We start from the raw sequence: 17,316 nt of genomic DNA on the forward strand, positions 1-17,316 counted from the left end.
TTACTTAATGGGCCAAAGATTGAAACTTTAGCAATAGTGAAGGTAAAATTCTATAACAACAAGGCCCATATAACTCACTCATCATATTTATGCCCCCCACAAGTCCACAACCAAGCCTTAGGGTAGGGAGTTACTGGCTGTGAGAGTGTGCACATCATGCAAGTGCCAGTTTCTTGCAGTATTATCATCTCAACTGTCAAAAACAACCGTTAAAGCTGTATGGGCATGGCTCTTGCCTTGTCTTATTTCCATTTCAGAACCCACTGCTCCTTTTCCTCTGCCTTTTCTTCCCCTACTATCCGCCCAGCTGTTATTCTTCCAGTTGCTCGCTCATCTCTAACTTTTTCTTTTGCATTTATTATGTATTTTGAATGTATTGCAATTTGCAAGTGATAGAGTGGATTGAAAATAATTTAATTGCATTTGTTTTAGGGTTTAGGGAACAACACTGCAGACTATCAGAAGTTGGAAGTGACACTGAAGGAATATGGGGTGCCTACGGTTGTTGCTAAGGTGTCAAGATTTGACTGGTTCAGGAATGCCGCTGGTTTGGTAGACCCCAATTACTGGCGTGGAACTCTCCAACCTAGGCCCGTTCTTGATTGGTACTGAATTAAAATTCAACCCTTATTGATTTCTTTCTAGTGTTAATTTAAAATGAAAGTTATTTGCAGGTATATGAAGAGGATTCAAGAAGCAGTCAATGAGGCAAAGGAGTTGGCACAAGGTGTGGTCTTTTTCTTTTACTTACAATTTGATGCATAAGTTAAGTATGTGTTTATGATCAAACCGGTCTAGTTTTAGCTCATCTACGACTATAAGGACTGGTAGTTCAATTACTTGCAATATTTAGTTACTATCGTGATTTTACTTGAGGGAGAACAGAAAGTTTTCCTGTGAAGTTATTGCTTTTGTTCATATGTAGAAAGCAGAAAAGTTAAAAGCTAACATTTTCATTAAAATCTTCCTTATTCTAATATAGAGCAAACTTTATAATAGGCCAATGCTTTTTCATTTGTGGGAAGGTTTCTGATTGACGGTCCCAAAGGAGCCATCAACAGAAATGCATTATATATGTAACATAGTGTTTCTTTCTTGGAAATCTGCTAAGTTCATACTCCCTCTGAAAGACTAGTTATCTGCATATATGCTAGCTTAGCTCTATCTAAATTCTAAAATACTTGAAAAAATCCTATTTAGGTGGAACTTTGTCCTTGATCGGCCACTCGGCAGGAGGGTGGCTTGCACGCGTCTACATGGAAGAATTCGGGCTGTCTGATATCTCTTTGCTATTGACGCTTGGTACACCCCACTTGTAGGTCATCAGTTTCAGCTTCATTTTTATATTTTTTATTCCTCCTAATGATTCTCGAAATTGTGCTTCTATTTCTTGATAACTATGAAGTATGAACAATATGTTTCAAGTATGTTTGTAATGGCTGAGTTTCCAATGAAGTGATTATTAGTCTATATTTTGTAATTTTTTTTCAGGCCACCTCCAAAAGGAGTGCCGGGGGTTATTGATCAAACAAGGGGTCTCCTTTATTATGTTGAGGAACATTGTGCAAAAGCTGTTTATAATCCTCAGTTGAAATATGTATGTATTGCAGGGAGGTAATCCCAGATTCTGAAACTTCTCGCTTTTTTGTCTCAACTTAACTGAGCATGAATTCTTCTCAAAATGGTTTGTTTCCCTTGTAAAGTTTCTCTCCTCTGAAATTTTTGGAACCTTGGCTAAAATGAGCTAGTTCATAATGATAAATTAGCACTAGAATTTAATTTTCATTGAATGTATTTTTCATTAGATCCCAAAACTTTCAGTAAAAAATATGGTTTCCGATGAGTTTGGGGGTGTTAGATGGTAGAATGTGTGAGAGATGTTGCAGTGTAATTCATTATACCTACAGCCTCAAAGTATAAAGGTAATAGTAAGTTAATAATCCGCAATAGCTATCATAAACTGCAGGTATATTCAAGGGGCTCGTTTTTTTGGGAAGGCAAATGCTGAAGTTAGTACTGCTGTTCCTGACCAACCGACTGGGGAGGCTGTTCTCGTGAATGACAGGAGCAATTCAACATCTAACTTTCGTGCTCGCTTTGTCGGGCAAGGATATAAACAGGTAAATCCAGGTCGTCAGCAATTGCTTTTGCTGCTAAGGAAACAATAGTGTTCGACTAATGAGTTGTGTTGAAGTTAAAGAAATGTGGCATTGTGTAGGTATGCGGGCAGGCAGATGTATGGGGAGATGGAGTGGTGCCAGAGGTGTCTGCACATCTTGAAGGTGCACTCAACATTAGCTTGGATGGAGTCTATCACTCACCAGTTGGTTCAGATGATGAGCAGAGACCATGGTATGGTTCTCCTGCCATTGTAGAGAAATGGATACATCATCTCCTCAACTGAAGTTATTGGACACATTAAGAATTGGAAGATTGATAAATTGCATTCATAAGCAAACAAGTTGCATACAGAATTCTTTTGAAGTCTAATTCATTAAAACAATTTTTTTTTTCTTTGACAACTGCTATTATATTTCTTCCTCTGCAACTCTCCCTGTTTGTTTATTTGTGTATGCAAATGCAGTCCAAAGCATTATCAGAAATATTCATTTTGATACTTCACAATATCAGAGCAGAAACTGTTGCATCTCCGCACTTCTCTTTTGAATTTCGTACCCGTGTTTTAACTGCTCTAAATAAACTGCCCCACTAACATCAAGTAGAACAAACAAATTATATGTGCTATGGACATGTTAAAACAAGTTTCCATCGTGTTACACCTTCAAGGCTCAATTCCTTCTCTGAAGAAAAAAGCGCTATTTTATGGTTAATCAGCCAGGTGCAAACATTATCATTATATCATATGAAGTTAACTTTAGGAAATAATAAAAAGCATGTTGAAATTCCAACCCTTTTTTCTTAGCCAATTTTCACATCATGTCCCAACTAAAGATTTGTCAAATCACAACAAGATACATAGAAGCTTGGCTCTTAAACAAAATCAGATATTAACATAACATCACATTGAAGGATTGAAAATTCGTAGTTAAAAGCTTGCTCCAGAGACGGTCGAGCCAGAAATCCAATTGGCATCGCATGTTAACCAGTCTTCACAAAGTGGCGGGTTAACAACTTGCCTATCTCCAGAAATCCAACCTTCTCTTTTCCATCAAAAATGGCCTTCAGCTTTTCATCACAAAAGATCTCCTTCTTATTTGTTGGGTTCTGCGGATAAAAGCACACTTATATTTCAGTAAATGGCATTACAGTACATCAACATTTCTCATTCAAACCATCCAACTCAACACATGCAGCAATTAATAGCTAATAGAAGAGCAAGCAAAATCAAAGTTTATTAAACAAATCAACAATGCACGTGCATCCACAGTCCATCCATAACATGAAATCACATAACACATGAAGCTATAATTAAAACAACATAACACATGAAGCTAAAATTAAAACAGCGAATCTGCACTATTAAACAATTCGTACATATATTAGGTTGTATTTTTTTTTTTTTTTTTTGGTAAAATGCAAAACGGGTTTTAGTTAAAATAATCTCAACATCATATCTACTTCAAGGGATGGATGACCTGTCGGTGCCAAACTGGCAGTGGGTAAAAACTAACAATTCAATCAAGTGTAGTTTATTGAGATATACTGCAGGCAAACTATAAAAACTCGAGTTCTTTTTGAAATTATATATAAATTTGAAGGGTATTAAGCACCATTTCCAAACTCAAAAATTAACAGAGCAAGGTTGAACACCATAAACAAAATTCAACATTCAAAAGCCGCAAGAAGAAAAAACTACTGAAGTCTGAATTACCACAACCTCCCCCACTACCCAAAAAATACACAAAATAGTAAAACTTTAATGAAGCAGAAGAGCCGAAAGGCAAATTATGAAAGGGGAAAAAAACCATACCTAGGGTTTATAAATGTATAGCACAAAGCATGAATAAAATTAAACCCATAAGAAGTATGTACAGAAATGCTAAAACCCCATTGACTAACAAGGCTTAGGGTTTAACGCAAAAAAAAAAAAAAAAAAAAAAAAAATCGCACATAAATCAGAGAGAGGGAGCGAGGGAGTAAAATACCTGCAAGTTATTTTGCTTGATGTGTATCCAGATCTTTTTGACGGCATCAGTGCGAGAAGATTCAGGAACACCCAGAAAGTCGCGGAGAGCTGGGGAGACAGGAGTGACCTTCAATATTCCAGCGGGCTGAAGTGGTTTTTCCGGTTTTGTCTTGGGCTTAGCTGGTGCCGCCTTGGTAGCGGCGGTTTTTGCACTAGAAGTTTTTGCAGCGGCAGCAGACTTAGCTGGGGCTAAGAGGGCTCTGCAACCCTTGAAAACCCTAGATGTTGCAAATGACATAGTAGGTTTCCCCTTGCTCGCTTTCTCTCTTTTGTATCTAGGTTTTGTAACTTACAGAGTGGAAATGAAGGCGACTGAAAATGATCTTAAATTGAAAGGGTTTTCGCGTGGGGTTTTGTGTCTCTCTCTCACCTGGGGTTCAACAGAAAAACCGTGCAACTACCGTATTGACCCTAAACGCCATCTTTAAACAATAAAGCCCAAGCCCGTGAATATTAAGAGCTTTAACTATATTGGGCTTAGTTTAAGGCCCAATGCAGAACTCACTGGCCTCTTTAATCGAATCTTAAAGGACCAAATAGAAACGAATGATAATTATTTATTTGGAATGGTGATACCGTAACAGCGTTATGAATAACAATCCAACAAAAATCAATAAAAATCATTTTTAAAATTAAATGAATAAAAAAAATCAATGTGAAATTTAAATATTAAAATTTGGAAACTAATATTCTTTTAAGGAACTAGTAACTAGTAAAGCTTATTTTTATCATATATGGAAACAAGATTGACTTTTGATCCTAAAATTAATAATTTAAAAACAAATAAATACACTTGAAAAAATTGGTTTTACAGATTCTTTTTTTATGGAAATTGATTTTACAGTTAGTACTAGAGATAATATTTTCAGTTTAGTAAAAAATATTAAATGCGTGTTAGGGCAAAAAAGAAAAAACTCAATTTACTTGCAAAAATAGGGAAAAAAAAAAGAAGAAGAAAAAAGCTGTCTCTCTCTCATCCGCAGGCAGGCAGGACTGCTTTGCTCCCCTTATCCGCTCATGTTATCACAACACTATCAGTTAACACAGCCTCTCCCCCCTGTCTCTGTAGTGTCCTTGCAACTTTCGAACTTTAAGCTTGTTCAAACAATTGCTATGGCCTCTTTATGGATTTTGCAGATTAAAGAGTGAATTGAATGAGAAAGAAACAAACACTATTAGTAGCAGAAGAAGTGGAGGATGTCTTGTTTACTGCCGCAGTTTAAGTGCCAACCAGACACTTTCTCCATCCATTTCAGAACTCACTATCTTCAAAATTCTAACTTTTGCCAGTCTGGTAAATTTATACCGTCTCCTTCTATGACTTGCAATTTTCCGTTATTTCCTCGCTATTGCCTTCATTTCAATCCTATTGAAGTGGGTGTGTTTTGTTTCTGGGCCTTGTTGTTTTCTTTGGTTGATATTCAATTTTATTGGTTGATATTCAATCACAACTCCTATGGGTTTAGTTATGTTGAATTCCATAAAATTGAATTTACAGAAGTAATGTGTTTGTACCAAACTTCGAAGTATGAGGTGAACACAAAATTCATGGAATTCGTTTATGCCATAAAAAGTCCTTAGCTTGATATATTGTGTGCCATTACTTTGCAGATCTCCTCGCTTTCATGATCAGTACGTCTTGGTTATGTGAATGTTGCGTGATATTACGTACCTTGTTAAAATTTTTAGGATAGTTGATATATTGTAGATTGAGAGAGCTATGGTTTATGAGTTTAACTTCCCTTGGTAAATAACCCAAATTTCAGTTATTTTCAACTGCATCAACTGATATTTTAATTGTTGAAAATCCTTAAATTTATGGCCACTTCTTTATGGTATCAGCTATTATTTCATCAAAAAGTTATATGGTTAAAAGCTGTGGCATGTCCATTAAAATTGATGTACGTAGTTGAGGGTGAACTGCATTTTTGGCTTTTCATGAGCTAGTGCTACAGTTATTCTTATTAAAAATCAAACTAGCTCTTTACTCTGCCATGGCATAGCAGCTATGGGAATAGCAAATCAGACTACCTTAACGACATTTCTTTGTCAACCTACCAGATCTCTCACCACTTCTGACCATATGTGCTCCATCATAATGGTTGCATCTTTCTCCAATAGGAAACATATTGTTTCTGGCTGAAACCAACTGATTACTCTTAACTGACCTCTGTTTCCAAATTATTCAGGGGATGTGTTTTCTTAGAAAACAAATAATCTTACTTACTGGTTAAATCCACCACAATGCGGTTTAGGTGCCGACTCACTGTTAGCATCCACATCCCTTCTGACATTGCTGTTACATGTATGTGGAAGATTGTTACCCGAAACTGGTTTTAAGTCGTAATGGCATAAATTTTTTCAATTGTTGGCATTTAGGGAATACTGATTGAATGGAGACCAGTAACTACTGGGGCTTTATTTCCTTTGATGTTGTTCAGGATTTCGTGTCGTGTCCCTCCTGAGCATTATCTTTACTTCGATTGCTTTGTTGAAACAGCAAAGAGTAGAGAGCCAGTCTGTTTCCGAGCACAATGCATTTTGTCCACCACATCACCTTCAACATCCACTGCAGTTCTTGATCTAGAGAAGCTGAGATTACCTTCTTTTGAAGCTCATCCAGATTCACTTGTAGCAAATAGTCCATGGACATATGTGGGTTCAATTGGTCCTCCCAAAGAGGTGAGACTTGTTTTCTTTGGATATGAATATAAATCATGGCTTAATCTTAAATAGAAAAATTTTTGGAACATTTCTCAATGCTCATTCATCATATACTCTTCTGCAATAAGCCTACATTGGTCATATGTTAGATATGGTGGTTACAATGGATGGCTGAATTCTAAATAGTTGAGTAGCATCCTTTTTCATTTGCAATTGCATAAAGTATTCATTTTCATTAAGTAAAGGGTTCTCCAGTCATCTTTGTTTAACATTTAATGCTCAAACTTGAGCCCTTGATCATCAGGTAACTGCCAGGTAACTGTATCCTCTGTTTCGTTGTTTGCTATCTCCATTGCTACTGTATATTTTTCTGAATATTCATATATCCTAATAAGAATCCAAACTCTATTTACTTTTGTATTGTTCTTTCTAAAACTGTTGATGGTCTCTGATATTGGTTTTCCAGTTTATCCTGGACAACACAACCTGGCATACTTTTGGAACTCTATCTTTATTATATTTATTTGCGATGCACATTCTTTTCTGACTTAAATCTATGATGAATTTTTCGTTAAGGTTGTTATGATTTATTGTTTTTGGATGTTTGTGCAGACCTTTGGATCAACTTTGGCTACAGAAACACTTATTACTGGTGATGATGCTGTAATTGCTGCAGCTGCTGCTGAAGCAGTTGCTCTTGCAAGAGCTGCCGCAAAGGTTGCTAAGGATGCAGCCATTTTGGTTAAGAGTTTCCCTTCTTCTGAAGCGGAAAGTAAACTTGAAATTCCATCCATAGCTGATGTCTCTTCTAGATGGCCTCAGTTTACAGAAACAGATCGAGCTCGTATTATAGGCGATTCTGTAACAGCTGAAACCGGATCAAGAGAAGAACATCCCATGCAGCATCCTACAAAAGAATCTGATCATTTAGAGCCAACTCATGAAGAGCTTGAACTTCTTCAGAAACAGCTTTCTGAGGGTATAGCTGTGAGATCGAGGCGCCAAACTGAAAGAAAAGAAAGACGAACACGGGCAGCTGAAAAGGCTGCTGCAAATGTAATGTCTTGGAAGTCTGGTTCCACTAGCAAGAAAAAGCGTGGTCCTTTACAGGAAGTGGACTACTCTGATCCATTGCGCTACCTGAGAGGAACAACGAGCACTTCTAAGCTTCTCACTGCTACTGAAGAATTGGAATTGTCAGAGGGAATACAGGTGAGGTTACAAATTGCTAATGCCATTGTTACTGAAGGAAACATGTCCTTCGCGTTTTTTTTTTTTTTTTTGTCTTGTTATCACATCCTTTTCCCCTTTTATGGTAGACATAGATGACGTGTGTATGTGTCTATATATATATTAAATCCTTTGTGAGGATTCTAAACTTGTGTGCTGGCCTATCTCGATTTTATAAACTTGTACCTACAGTTGATTGCTTCCGGTGGTTTGAAGACCATGTTATGCCTATATCCGAGCAGTCCATATTAGTGAAATGTTAAATAATTTGCAATGAGACCTAGCTGGGTTATCGATTTTTCTGATGCTTCTTTAGACAGTCAATTTATGAAAGTAAGGTTTTCACAATGTGAAGCCTGTTTTTATTTTTTATTTTTTTCTGGAAGGTTCACATCTCCTGCATGACTTCCTTTTTTTATTTGAAGTTTTGTTAACAGTTTTATTGGAAAATTTGTTCTTTCGGTCATATAAGAAGTATTTTAATTATATAAGCTGCCTGTGACAAGAATCTTAATGTTGGCAATTTGCGCAGTCAGCTATAAAGTAGATAAATATTAGAAGCGTTTCCCCTCTATATTTAGAAGGAAGCAAAAGAAGGTTATTCTTGTATTTTAAAATTCAACTTTTTCAAGTATGTTTTTTTCCTAGTTTTCCGTTCAATCTTCACAGGTCTCTAATATATCATCTTTTTGTCATGTAATTCAGGACTTGCTGAAACTTGAAAGGCTCCACGAGGAGCTTGCAGAGCGTTGTGGAGGTCAGCCCACCTTTCAACAGTGGGCTGCTGCCGCTGGAGTAGATCAAAAAACTTTAAGGACACGTTTAAATTATGGTATATCTTGCAAAGACAGAATGATAAAATCCAACATTCGGCTTGTTATTTCAATTGCTAAAAATTATCAGGGAGCTGGGATGAATCTGCAAGATCTTGTTCAGGTATTTATTGCTTTGTTTATGGCCAAAAAAGTCAAGCTGAAATCCGTTGCCTATTATGCTTGTGGTATCTGAAATTTAGTTTTGACTCACAGGAAGGATGCCGAGGCCTTGTAAGAGGTGCAGAAAAGTTTGATGCTTCGAAAGGTTTCAAATTCTCAACTTACGCTCATTGGTGGATCAAGCAGGCAGTCCGTAAGTCTCTCTCTGATCAATCTCGGACAATTCGCTTACCGGTAAGTTTTACTTCACCATCGTGTTGTGTTTATCTCTGACTAAATCAGGTCTTCTGCTGTTGTGGTTTAAAATTGAATAGATGGCTTTTACGTTTCTTGCCAGTAACACTACGAATCATGAAGTTATTGTTGAACTAAATGAGTTATATTTGAACCTTTTTGTTTGAAATGTTCTGGATTTACAGTTTCACATGGTGGAGGCTACTTACAGAGTGAAGGAGGCTAGAAAACAGTTATATAGTGAAAATGGACGATATCCTGATGATGAAGAAGTTGCAGAGGCAACTGGGCTTTCAATGAAGAGGCTTAGTGCTGTACTACTAACTCCAAAAGCTCCGAGATCTCTTGACCAGAAGATTGGGATCAACATGGATCTTAAACCTTCGGTCTGTCATTACACTTTTGGTTTAGCATCTTATAATTTTATCTTTGAATTTATTAGTTTGCTTAACAGTTCATTCATCTTATCTGCAGGAAATAATTGCAGATCCTGATGCAGAAACAGCAGAAGATCTGCTAATGAAGCAATTTATGAAGCAGGACCTGGAGAAGGTGCTGGACAGTCTCAGTCCCAGGGAGAATCAAGTCATCAGATGGAGATTCGGATTGGAGGACGGAAGGATAAAAACATTGCAAGAGATTGGAGAGATAATGGGCGTGAGCAGGGAGAGAATTCGACAAATCGAGTCGAGTGCGTTTCGAAAACTAAAGAAGAAGAAAAGGACCAAACAGTTGAAGCAGTACTTGGTTGCATAAGCTACATGACTTAGAAATTACAGTGCTTAAGAGCTAACTAACTTGCCTGAGGCTCTTGTATTTATTTCTTCAATTTTCTTTCTCCAGCAATTGAAATGTCTGCTCTGTATTCTTTTTCAGAATTTTAGAGCATAGTTGTGCATAGGAACAAAAATTTTTGAATCAAGTATTTTCTATTTTTCCAAGTACCAAATGCAATTTTTCCTTCTTTCAGCAAATTGTTTTCCATTTCTAGAAATTGCAAATATTTAAATGATTTGTTGTTGATGTTGAAACGATTTTTAAAACTTGAATTGTGTAAATTTTTTTTCTTTAACCAAACAACATAGATTAATTAATTAAATAAATTTATCCCTTATTTTTACTGATTTAGCTTTTCAGGAATTCTATAATCAACAACGTGCAATTTATATCTCGAATTTAAAAATTTCAAAGGTTCAAAATATCTAATGCAAGTTAATTTTTTAAAGGATATATAACTTACATATTTTTATTATGCAAACCAAGCAAAAGGGTGGAACACTTAAAAATTGGAATTAATATGATTTACATGTGTTTTATTATTTTTTAAACAAGTAAATGGCTTACGTCTAAACAGTTGCATTGATAATACAAACTAAAATTAAATTTCTACTTTTACATTTGGTGATTTTGCCTCAATTCCAATGCAAAACTAGTACTCCCTCCATCAATCAAAGTTGATACAATTCAAATTACACAAAACTAAAGAAATTATTAAACAACTTCAATTTAAAAAAAAATGAATAATTAATAATAATTTAGTGTACATTGTAAGAAATAAGAGTAAAATTGAAAAGAATAATTAATCTCCTCAATTTTCTAAAATGTCAAATGAAGTGGGCTAAAAAAATTTGAAATTGTATGGATTTTGATGGGACAGAGAGAGTAATTGACGGCTATAATAGTCTAATTAATCTAAATAAAACTTTGCTAAACTCATCATGTAGCTTATTAATATTTTTTTTCATTTAAAATATGTTGAAATTCATTTTTTTTATTTTGTTTTTAAATAATAATAATAAAGCTTTAAAAATTGAATAAAAGAAAAATATACTAAGAAGGAGGGGTTTTTCCTTTCTGGTCCGAGTCACATTTGGTTTTTCCTACTGGGAATCCGTACACAGACTCAAAAGCAACTCTTTCTCTTCTCTCCACTGCCGCTCTCGCTATCTCTCTCTCTCTCCCTTTCTCTGTTTCCATTAGCCAATCGCAAGCAAGCACTGTTTCTTTTCTTATTTCTCCTTTTTTCGTTTCTGTAATCCAAGAAGCGTAATATATATATATATTATATATTCCAGACCAAATGAAAGGGAAGAGGAAGGCAGCCGCAAGCCCCAATACGGCACCCTTGAGTGATGCCATGGAAGACTGTAACAATAGCATGGCAGTGGTTCTCGCTCAAGTAGGAAATGCTACAGAGGAAGAGAAAGAGGGAGAAAAAGATGTGATTGATGATGGTGATAATAATGGGGAGAATCGAGAGGAAGGTGAAGGAGAGCAAGAGGAAGAGGAAGAGGAAGAAGAAGATGAAGAGGAAGAGAAAGGAGAAGAAGAAGAGAGGCCTAAACTCGATGAGGGTTTCTTTGAAATCGAGGCTATTCGCCGAAAACGAGTCCGCAAGGTCCGTCTCCCTCTCTCTCCATCTTTTCCCCTTGCACAAACTTCGTATGTTTGATGGCATTCTCTTTCTCTTCATATATTGCTAGTTTTAAATTTGCTAGTTAATTATGTGGAATGGAAGTTATGGGTGTTTTTACTTGGGTATGATCTTATTTTTGTTGTTATTAATTGTTTGGATGGTGTTAATTGAATTTTCTTTACTACCACTTGATGGTGCATTGCAAACACACTCTTCGAATGTTGCACAACAATAGGGTCAGCTCCAGTATCTTATAAAATGGTGAGTAACTCTTTTTTTCATCATTTTTTTTGTATTTTTTTAATTGAATTTTCTCTTTTCTATTTTAACATTGATTTTACTTGACATCAAAGTTTTTTAGAAATAATATCAGGGTATATTAATCCAATTTTTCATGCTCTCTTGGTTATTCCACTTTAATTGGTTTAAAGGCGAGGCTGGCCAGAAACTTCCAATACCTGGGAGCCCTTAGAGAATTTGCAGTCTTGTTCTGATGTTATTGATGCATTTGAGGAGAGGTAAATTCCTTTCTTTTCCTATTTGCCTGAATTTTGGCAAAAATGAAGTACAGAGCCTAAAAACTTAGAGTTTCTTATTTACTCAAAATTGGTTTTCTTTTTTTTTTTTTTTTTTTTTTTTCCATTTGCCACCTTGGTTTCAAGCTTACGATCAGGCAGATCTTCAAGAAAGAGGAAACGAAAATACGGGGGTACGCATATTCAGCCGAAGAAGAAGCAGCCTCGTTCCTCTGTTGGCTATAACATAACAGGTTTTGAAATAAAAGTAGATAAACCTTTATCCTCCTCTCCTCTGAATAATCTGAGCCTCGCCGATCCACCTATCGGTTCAGGTCATGAAGGGGAGAACAATGGAGATGTCAACAACGTCAAAACAGCCAAGAAAGCTGATGAGAATGGGTATGCTGGTGGTTCTAAACAAACTTTTGACAAGAAAGCGGATAATGAATATGACCCAAAGCTTAGTGAGCTGAGAGGAACAGTGCCCACCAATGATGCAAATGCAGAAAAGATAGCCATACATTTCCAAGAAGGGAATGCTTCAAGAGGTGATGGTTCTGCAAATGAGCTTCCCAAGGTCGATTATGCAGATGCTATTCAGAATGGTCGCCGCACAGGTGCTAAGAGAAGGAAGTCTGGTTCTGTAAAGAGGTTTAAAAAGGACTTGGACATGTGTGAATCCGTTTGCTTACAAAGTTCACCATTTTTCTTACAATCTTCACCATTCAATGTCTCTGTTGGCTCTGATGGTGCAAAAGCACATATGGGCACTCAAAATGGGAATTTAGCCGGGACTAATTCGAGTTACAAGCCAATGGGTGAAAATTCGAAAACCATTACCAAGATCCTCAAGCCAATAGGCTTTTCAGCTTCTGTAATGGACAACATTCAAGAAGTATTGGTAACTTTTGTGGCATTGAGGTATGTCATCTTAACTCACAGCTTTTAGTATCTTGTCTTATTGGGCAATGGGCATAATTTTGTGGGCATTGTAAGGCCCTTCCAGAGCCTAAAATGGTGGAATTCTTATACACAGGAGTGCCCTTTTTTTTAAACCTAACATGCTTATGCTTCTTTTACTGGCATATTTGTTCTTCTGTTACTTACACTGCTCCAACAAGTCGCTATCTAGTTGGAGTTGTTCTCTTGTGTTCAGGAAATCCATAAATATGAAGAATATGCACATGTTATAATCTGCTTCTGGCTAACTATCTATGTTAAATATCTTTCCTTGCCTGTTCTTTTAAGGCTTCTATGCTTAATCCATATGATAAAGAATTTTGTAGTATTAGATCTTTATAATATATGACCACACTTTTGGTGTGTACAACCGTGTCTTTCCTGATACATTAGTCATCTATGAAGTATGCGTCTTAGAATTTAGGAGAACTATTTGTGGGTGTAATACCATGTTGTGTCAAAGTAGTAGATCGAGGACAATTGGAGAGAAGTTTGGCAATCTACACGTGCTGTTGATGGGTTTGTCCACTGGTGAGGGCTAAATAGATGTTAATAAACTGGGCCTCTGGGGCTTCATGTGTTTTTGAGTTTAATTCAAGAAGCAGAATTTGTTGTGGAGGTGGTGAGGAAGTTCAAGGCTTCAAGATGGTAATTATGGGTAGTAAGTTCTGTGACTGAGTGAAGAATGTTAAATTGAGAATCCAATATCAGCTAGGCCTTCTTGGAGCTGCAACATTAAAAGAGTGTATTAAGAGCTTGGCTTTACATATCTTTGTTAGTCATATTCCCTATTATATCCCCTTTTCTTTTTCTTTTTTAGCTGATGCTTTGATCATTTATTTAGTTGTTGGCTAGTTGGCATGGAATTGGTGTAAGGAGATGAGTGAATGGCTTGGACATGAGCTCTTAATTGTTAATGTGGTAACTGTGGATGAATTGGTGCTGTTGTTGTGTATCTTTATGTACTATGATTTCTCTTTCTCTCTTCTTATGTTTTATTTCTTTTATTGTCCTTTTGTTTTTAAAAATGTATATTCAAGTGATAGGGGAGAAAAGATATGAAATAGAAAATGAAAAGAAAAGCAGTTGGGACTGTTAAAAATAATTTGCTTCATTAGAATTAATCTCACATTTGTTAATGCTTTAGATTATTGGTTAATCTTTTTGAATGTCCGGGATTGTGTTTTAGGCATATCTCAGAAAAGGGACTGGTCAGATTTTTGATGGAGTGAGATGGATATTTTATAAATGAAATGGTTGCTTTTAAGGTTTGGGATTAAGGTTTAGTTGTTGTTGATGAAGGTCCTTATTTGGACAATAATAGGCTAATTTTTTTTTCACAGTTTTAACATTTTTCATATGTTTGCAATTGGTTAGGTAATTTGTGTGGGGATAATATTTCATTTTGAGGCTCATAATGCTCTCACCTTCTGCTTTAGGAGAAGTCTATGATCATTGGTATTCCTATCTTTATCTTTCTAGAAAACATCAGTAGTCTTTTGTTTTCTCTAAAAGCTCTAATGAAGTGACAGTCTGCAAAGAAAGATTCCTCAGTGAAGATTACAAATGCTTGTCCATCACCTTATAGAAGGCCTAACTTCCTTCCAATTCCAGCTCACTTCCTAAGATCTCTCTCCCTTCTTACTTAATGATTTCTTTCTAGTAATTGGATATTATAAATTAATCAGAAGTCCAAAACTAAAATAAAACTGAGGTCCACTGCAGATTTATTTAAATGCTACTAGGCACTTCTGCCCAAACTGACTTCTCCATATATCATGTACTTCTTCTTTCTTTCTTCTTAAGTTTAGTGCAGTGATGACTTGGGTTGGCATATGCAGGGAAATTTTGTAATTAAGCTAGAAGGCAATAGCATAAATGAAGAGTTTATTCCATTCCATTCCTTATTTCCATTGTGCTCCATCATAATATATCAAACCTGCACATAGCATGTGGATGTCATGAGTTGGGAATTTTGATTTATCACTTCTTTGTATCCCATTACACCCTTAAGATCCTATTGAATTATAATGCCCCATTCTCCCCACCATAGCTTTCAAAGGGGCCTCAACACCCTTAGACATTGACACTGGAATTTCTGCAGTATTTGTCCTTGTCTTTGTTCCTGGCTGCAATCCAGCCATATACAGCAACAACCAAATGCCCTTTGTCAATATATGAACCACATATCTGATTGACACTTCAAATACTTGAATATTTAATTCATCAGGACTACAAAGACGTCCAAGGATAAGTTTATCATATATATCCTACATCCATACGATCTCTATGCATTTGCTTATGTAAAAGGGGAGCACAGAAGTGGGAGCATTGAGATATAATTTTATGCAAGGACGCTGTTATTTTGGTTTTGTCTGTTAGAAGTTCATCTCGCTGAATAATCTTGTATGGTTTCCTGCTTGATAGGTCTGATGGGAAGGAAGTCATGGTAGATAACCGGTTTCTCAAGGATAACAATCCACTTCTGGTATTGATCAATCCATTAATAACCTCAGAAATTCAAGTGAATATATGAACAAGTCTTTCATAACTATTATTGTTATGTTTACTATCCTTTCTTTGGTGGCAGTTGATCGACTTTTACGAGCAACATCTCAAGTACACTACATGACTAGGTGGAGATTTAGAGGGAGAGTTAGTATATCCTCATCTACTCGATTGTACTTTTTGCTGGTGTACAGTTGTAATTCTATAGTTCCAGGAGATAGTGTAAGATGATTAATGCTGTTTTATTCAGTAAATTAAAGCTAGTGATATAGCTGTAGGCCAGTCGTCTGTATCTCACCCCTGTACTCTTGTATTATTAAATATTTTGTACTCGCGGCTGTTAGAACTCGTGACAATTAGAACTTGTCCGGTGCTGTACCTCTGTCATTTCCGATGAATAGCATCGTTTGTTCCAACCTCTCTTGTGTCTGAAATTTGTAGGCTCACAGTGCATCCTGTTTGGAGTTTGCATCTTTTTTTCATGAGAGACGGTATGATATTCTTGGGAGATTGGTAGATTTTTCCTATAGCAACGTACTTCTGGAAAATGTCTAGATATAAACAACGGATGATGCCTGAATGTCATACTCTTTTTCGTTTGTATTACTATTGGATAGTGGATACTGTTTCTGAAGATATTGAAAAAAGAAAAAATGTCATTTTCATTTCTATTATATTCATTGATATCTAAATTGAGATGCTTTATGGCGTCATTTTAGTTCGCCGACCTTTCTTTTCTTTAGTTATGGAATTTGTTTGTTATGGTTGGCTTTGAATCTAATCCTTTGTTTTATATATATATATATATATATATAATATAATATAATATAATGAATTGAAGCAGGTTAACTTTTCATATAAAGGCATTCCCGCAGGTCAACTAATTTATACAAAGCAACAGTGATGAATCAGAATTGTCATCTCTAATTTCAACTAACAACTTTCTTACTGTTTCCTATACCTGAAGAAGGTTCTGTGCTTGTTTTACTGAGTTAAGCAGGAGAGAGCAAAACAACAATGGGGAATAGAGGGCCATCACCATTAGTACCATCACTAATGGTGGGAGCTTTAGGTTTGATTGTATTTGGTCCTATGTTGATGACTCTTATGGAATATGTGTTGCCTCTGTTTCAATGGCAAGCAGGTGGTGAAGATGTTGCGTTTTCTTTCGCTGTGGTGCTTCCTCTTCTACTGATAGTTCTTGTCCACTTGATTTCTGCATCATGTCCTAGATTTGGCACATGTTTTGCTTCAGGGTACCAAGCTGTTAGCTCTGGCTCTGATGCTGATGGATATGGTTTGGGAACATTACTTTTAGTTGTGCTCTTCTTTATTTTGTATAATATATGGTGAGAAGATTACTTTCTTTAAAGTGTTTGCGTTGTTTTTTTCTATTCCTTGCAATATAGTCTTATGTCCACCCACCAAAAGCCATAGGAAATGGTGTCTTAAGACCAGGTTTTAAGGATTTTTAATATTTGCGTAGAATTATTTAAGAAGTTACAGTTTAGGATAGAAAGGAAATTTCATAATAGAAACATGTACATATATCTCAAGACAAATGCCCCATTCAGTAAAAATAAAAAGAGACTGCAGAATTAGTTAGACCATAACTTGCAATGGACATTGCCTTTTTAACTATGTTGGGATTAATGTCTGTCATCCTTGTACATTTTAACATATACATATGCTAGTAAAAAAAAA

General features: G+C 36.0%; 4 protein-coding genes across 10 annotated transcripts; 3 read left to right on the forward strand and 1 right to left on the reverse strand.

Moving 5' to 3' along the window:
- The first annotated feature begins 103 nt into the window (after window positions 1-103).
- Window positions 104-2,548, forward strand: LOC105632534 (alpha/beta-Hydrolases superfamily protein). Its single transcript, XM_012214930.4, has 7 exons — window positions 104-321; window positions 433-605; window positions 675-727; window positions 1,201-1,315; window positions 1,492-1,614; window positions 1,967-2,120; window positions 2,219-2,548. The coding sequence occupies exons 1-7, from the start codon at window positions 220-222 to the stop codon at window positions 2,402-2,404; spliced, it is 906 nt and encodes a 301-aa protein (XP_012070320.1). The 5' UTR covers window positions 104-219; the 3' UTR covers window positions 2,405-2,548.
- Window positions 2,549-2,897: 349 nt separating this feature from the next.
- Window positions 2,898-4,472, reverse strand: LOC105632535 (SWIB/MDM2 domain superfamily protein). The gene is made up of 2 exons (XM_012214931.4): window positions 4,107-4,472; window positions 2,898-3,225 (listed from the first exon to the last, which is right to left on the reverse strand). The coding sequence occupies exons 1-2, from the start codon at window positions 4,383-4,385 to the stop codon at window positions 3,100-3,102; spliced, it is 405 nt and encodes a 134-aa protein (XP_012070321.1). The 5' UTR covers window positions 4,386-4,472; the 3' UTR covers window positions 2,898-3,099.
- Window positions 4,473-5,048: 576 nt separating this feature from the next.
- On the forward strand, window positions 5,049-10,151 carry SIG2 (RNApolymerase sigma subunit 2). Of its 2 annotated transcripts, XM_037636615.2 has the most exons (8): window positions 5,049-5,184; window positions 5,285-5,441; window positions 6,648-6,829; window positions 7,424-8,023; window positions 8,747-8,977; window positions 9,070-9,210; window positions 9,396-9,596; window positions 9,685-10,151. In XM_037636615.2, exons 2-8 carry the CDS (start codon window positions 5,345-5,347, stop codon window positions 9,964-9,966), a joined length of 1,734 nt encoding a protein of 577 aa, XP_037492543.1. In that variant the 5' UTR covers window positions 5,049-5,184; window positions 5,285-5,344; the 3' UTR covers window positions 9,967-10,151. The 2 variants fall into 2 exon arrangements, with proteins under 2 accessions (XP_037492543.1, XP_012070322.1); XM_012214932.4 differs by having other exon boundaries at window positions 5,080-5,441.
- A 911-nt stretch (window positions 10,152-11,062) lies between these two features.
- On the forward strand, window positions 11,063-16,984 carry LOC105632537 (chromo domain-containing protein LHP1). 6 transcript variants are annotated; one of them, XM_037636602.2, is made up of 7 exons: window positions 11,063-11,608; window positions 11,862-11,887; window positions 12,058-12,144; window positions 12,304-12,395; window positions 12,477-13,065; window positions 15,532-15,592; window positions 15,695-16,286. In XM_037636602.2, the coding sequence occupies exons 1-7, from the start codon at window positions 11,291-11,293 to the stop codon at window positions 15,734-15,736; spliced, it is 1,215 nt and encodes a 404-aa protein (XP_037492530.1). In that variant the 5' UTR covers window positions 11,063-11,290; the 3' UTR covers window positions 15,737-16,286. The 6 variants fall into 6 exon arrangements, with proteins under 6 accessions (XP_037492530.1, XP_089573668.1, XP_089573667.1 ...); XM_037636601.2 differs by having other exon boundaries at window positions 11,064-11,608; window positions 12,289-12,395; XM_037636600.2 differs by having other exon boundaries at window positions 11,064-11,608; window positions 12,304-13,065.
- Window positions 16,985-17,316: the final 332 nt, after the last annotated feature.

The sequence above is a fragment of the Jatropha curcas genome, chromosome 2, assembly GCF_041381405.1.
Source record: "Jatropha curcas cultivar XTBG-Jc1 chromosome 2, XTBG_Jcur_1.0, whole genome shotgun sequence".
NCBI lineage: Eukaryota > Viridiplantae > Streptophyta > Magnoliopsida > Malpighiales > Euphorbiaceae > Jatropha > Jatropha curcas.

Excerpts from the sequence above, each read along its gene's own strand:
- LOC105632537 (XM_012214934.4), top strand. The coding sequence starts at position 11,291 with ATGAAAGGGAAGAGGAAGGCAGCCGCAAGCCCCAATACGGCACCCTTG. Across the intron at positions 11,609-11,861 it reads GCCGAAAACGAGTCCGCAAG|GGTCAGCTCCAGTATCTTAT; the intron begins GTCCGTCTCCCT and ends GCACAACAATAG. Across the intron at positions 11,888-12,057 it reads CTCCAGTATCTTATAAAATG|GCGAGGCTGGCCAGAAACTT; the intron begins GTGAGTAACTCT and ends ATTGGTTTAAAG.
- LOC105632535 (XM_012214931.4), bottom strand. The coding sequence starts at position 4,385 with ATGTCATTTGCAACATCTAGGGTTTTCAAGGGTTGCAGAGCCCTCTTA. Across the intron at positions 3,226-4,106 it reads TCAAGCAAAATAACTTGCAG|AACCCAACAAATAAGAAGGA; the intron begins GTATTTTACTCC and ends TTTTATCCGCAG.
- LOC105632534 (XM_012214930.4), top strand. The coding sequence starts at position 220 with ATGGGCATGGCTCTTGCCTTGTCTTATTTCCATTTCAGAACCCACTGC. Across the intron at positions 606-674 it reads CCTAGGCCCGTTCTTGATTG|GTATATGAAGAGGATTCAAG; the intron begins GTACTGAATTAA and ends AGTTATTTGCAG. Across the intron at positions 1,615-1,966 it reads TATGTATGTATTGCAGGGAG|GTATATTCAAGGGGCTCGTT; the intron begins GTAATCCCAGAT and ends CATAAACTGCAG.
- SIG2 (XM_037636615.2), top strand. The coding sequence starts at position 5,345 with ATGTCTTGTTTACTGCCGCAGTTTAAGTGCCAACCAGACACTTTCTCC. Across the intron at positions 8,978-9,069 it reads ATCTGCAAGATCTTGTTCAG|GAAGGATGCCGAGGCCTTGT; the intron begins GTATTTATTGCT and ends TTTGACTCACAG. Across the intron at positions 9,211-9,395 it reads CTCGGACAATTCGCTTACCG|TTTCACATGGTGGAGGCTAC; the intron begins GTAAGTTTTACT and ends CTGGATTTACAG.